Source organism: Sinocyclocheilus grahami, unplaced genomic scaffold, assembly GCF_001515645.1.
Source record: "Sinocyclocheilus grahami isolate Dianchi unplaced genomic scaffold, SAMN03320097.WGS_v1.1 scaffold6933.1, whole genome shotgun sequence".
Lineage (NCBI taxonomy): Eukaryota > Metazoa > Chordata > Actinopteri > Cypriniformes > Cyprinidae > Sinocyclocheilus > Sinocyclocheilus grahami.
In genome coordinates, this window is record NW_015511159.1 from 6,918 (window position 1) to 9,684 (window position 2,767).

Genomic DNA, 2,767 nt, shown 5'->3' on the forward strand with positions numbered 1-2,767 from the left:
ATCTAGTCCACACTCCTCAAGATCTTCTTTGTAGAAAATCAGATTTCCTTTCTGCAGCTGTTTAAACGCCAGTTTCCCAAGCTTCAGAACAATCTGATCAGAAGATTTGGCTTTGAGCTTAGGTTCAGGATCATCACAGTATTTTGTCTCCATCTGATGCTTCTGAAAGAGTAAGAAGTTTGTGTACATCCCTGTGAGAGTTGTAGGTGTTTTGTCATTGCTCTCTCGAGCCAGCAGAGGCTGAAGAACAGTGAGAGAGATCCAGCAGAAGACGGGGATGTGGCACATGATGTACAGACTCCTGGATTTCCTGATGTGACGGATGATGCTTCCAGCAACCTCAGGACTGTTGTTTTTGATGAAGTATTGCTCTTTTTGCTCATCATTGAATCCTCGCACCTCTGTCACCTGATCAATGTAGTCTCGGGGTATCAGGCTGGCTGCTGCTGGTCTGGATGTGATCCAGGTGAGAGCAGAGGGAAGCAGATGTGTCTCAATCAGGTTTGTAACTATCTTACTCACTGTTGTTTTTTTATGCACATCTGTTAAACTGTCGCCCTGTTTAAAGTTCAAAGGGAAGTGACATTCATCCAGCCCATCAAAAATAAACATGACCTTACCGTCATCTTCAGGAAGAGAGGGCAGATCTTCAGGACCACTAAAGAAGCATTTGTTAAGCAGTTCTATGAGACTGTACTTGTTTATAATCAAATTAAGTCTACGGAATGGGAGTGGGAATATAAAGAGTATATCTTGATTTTCTTTTCCTTCAGCCCAGTCAAGAATGAATTTATTAACAGAAATGGTTTTTCCTACCCCTGCGATTCCCATTGTCAGAACTTTTCTGTTTTGTCGACCCTTATGGACTTTGAATATGTCACTGCACTGGATCTGCATGTCCTTGGCAAAAAATCGGTTGTGATTCAGTTCGATCTGTCTCACCTCATGTTCCTTTACTATACCTCCGGTCTCATTCTCCACCACATATAGATCAGAGTATATATCATTCATGTATTCCCGATGACCCGTCTGAGAATTACCAACCAATATCCGTTTGTAGTCCTGTTGTAATTTGTTCTTCAGTTTGAGGATGATTTTTCTGTAATCATGATCATCCCTGTGAGAAATCAAATCAGCTTTATTGTCCTCTGCATTTGAACCTTTGAGAAAGAAGAAAAGATGACAATAAGTATGCAGTTTTTTAAAAACAGTTTATATGTAAATTTGATCCTGGCACAATAACTTGCAATGTCATGGAAATGCCATGGCTTATGCAGAGTCAAATGCTTGGTTTAAATTTAGTTTTGTTTTTTTTTACCTACTTTTTCTAATTCCTCCTTGGGCCTTTGCCCAATTTTGCTTTAAGAAATAAAATGAGCCTTTGAATGTTTTGATGAAATATTTTATTTATCCTATAGAAAACAATCATAGAATCATCAGTGGCATAAGCGTTCATATTTCCCTCAGCCTGAACTGTTAGAGAGATTAAACAAAATGCATGACATAAATCACACAAACACATCAGCTGAGAAAAGAGTACAATTTAAGCTGAAAGACAACATTTTACTTCAACCATCTCACTTTTAAACAGTTAATATATTAAACAAAAGAGAATACATTTAAATGTAATTAATGTCATTTTAATGTTACCTTCTTTATATTCATTCTCTAAGTGCTCAGCCAGAAGGTTCTGCTTAATTTTTCTCAGGATGTCCACCGTGATCTTCACAGCTTCTTCTGGTCCAAAATGTGCCACCGTTTTATCCACTGTGTCTAAGACATCTGCATTCTCCATCTCAGAATTTGACACATGACAATGATTCTTTAAGTACCACTGAAACTGCTTAAGATCATCTTTTACTAGATCCTTCAGTGAGTTCACGAGCAGCTCTTTGACAGACACCATCATCCATTAATGACTCACTGCTGCAGGACAAGAAAAAGATCTTAGTATTTTTCACTCCTAACATGTCTAAGTGCTCAAATGTTAGGGACTGTGATGTGATTAAACTCTGAATTTCAAAGTCTTATTTTTTTTCTGATACTGAAAGTCTCTAATTAATGTAAACTAATGCATGGCACTTTTAAATCTATACAAGTATGTTTTTCATGAAGTTGTAATTTATTAACTTACCTTGAATAATGAGGATGTAGTTGTTTCTTGTTCCTCGTCTGAACTGTTGCCTCTTTGAGCAGAAGCTCACTTCTACATTTTCACACAATGGGAGGGATTTTTGTCAGAATGGTAACCAGTAAAAGCAGAACCATTTCAGAAAATAAATAAATAAATAAATGCATGCATGAATGAATGAAACCTTTTTCGCCAGAGACTCCATATATGAGAGTGAAAATTTGTGGAACTGAGAATAAATCTTAAAAACAAACACACACCTTATCTGATATATAAATCAGTACCTTGAGAAATTACAGGTAAAACGAGACAGACAGCAATGAGACATACATATGAAGACAGACAGACAGACAGAACCAGAAGAAAGACACTCTGGTTTGAATGGATGATGCTAGATGATGGTCGGTTAAATCTGGATTTAAACAGCAGGTATGACAGCTAAGGATGCACATTTTAGTCAGTTTGGTTAATAATTTGAGTACTCTGGGGGTGTTGCTGACCAACACAATTCAGAAATCCTGTCTTTTTGCTCTGTCTGCAGATTACCGTAAGAATCAAAATAGCAAACACAATTTTCATTGCAGATGCAGAGTAGCATTTTGAATGTGCTGTGTTGATTTGCATTTTTAAAGCCTG

The 2,767-nt window shown here is 37.3% G+C and overlaps 1 protein-coding gene across 1 annotated transcript; it reads right to left on the reverse strand.

Annotated features, from left to right (window-relative positions):
* Window positions 1–6: 6 nt before the first annotated feature.
* On the reverse strand, window positions 7–1,906 carry LOC107577704 (protein NLRC3-like; the record flags this gene model as incomplete). The annotated part of the gene is made up of 2 exons (XM_016263751.1): window positions 1,651–1,906; window positions 7–1,160 (listed from the first exon to the last, which is right to left on the reverse strand). Coding segments are annotated over exons 1-2 (1,410 nt in total), but the record flags the coding sequence as incomplete, so codon positions are not given.
* Window positions 1,907–2,767: the final 861 nt, after the last annotated feature.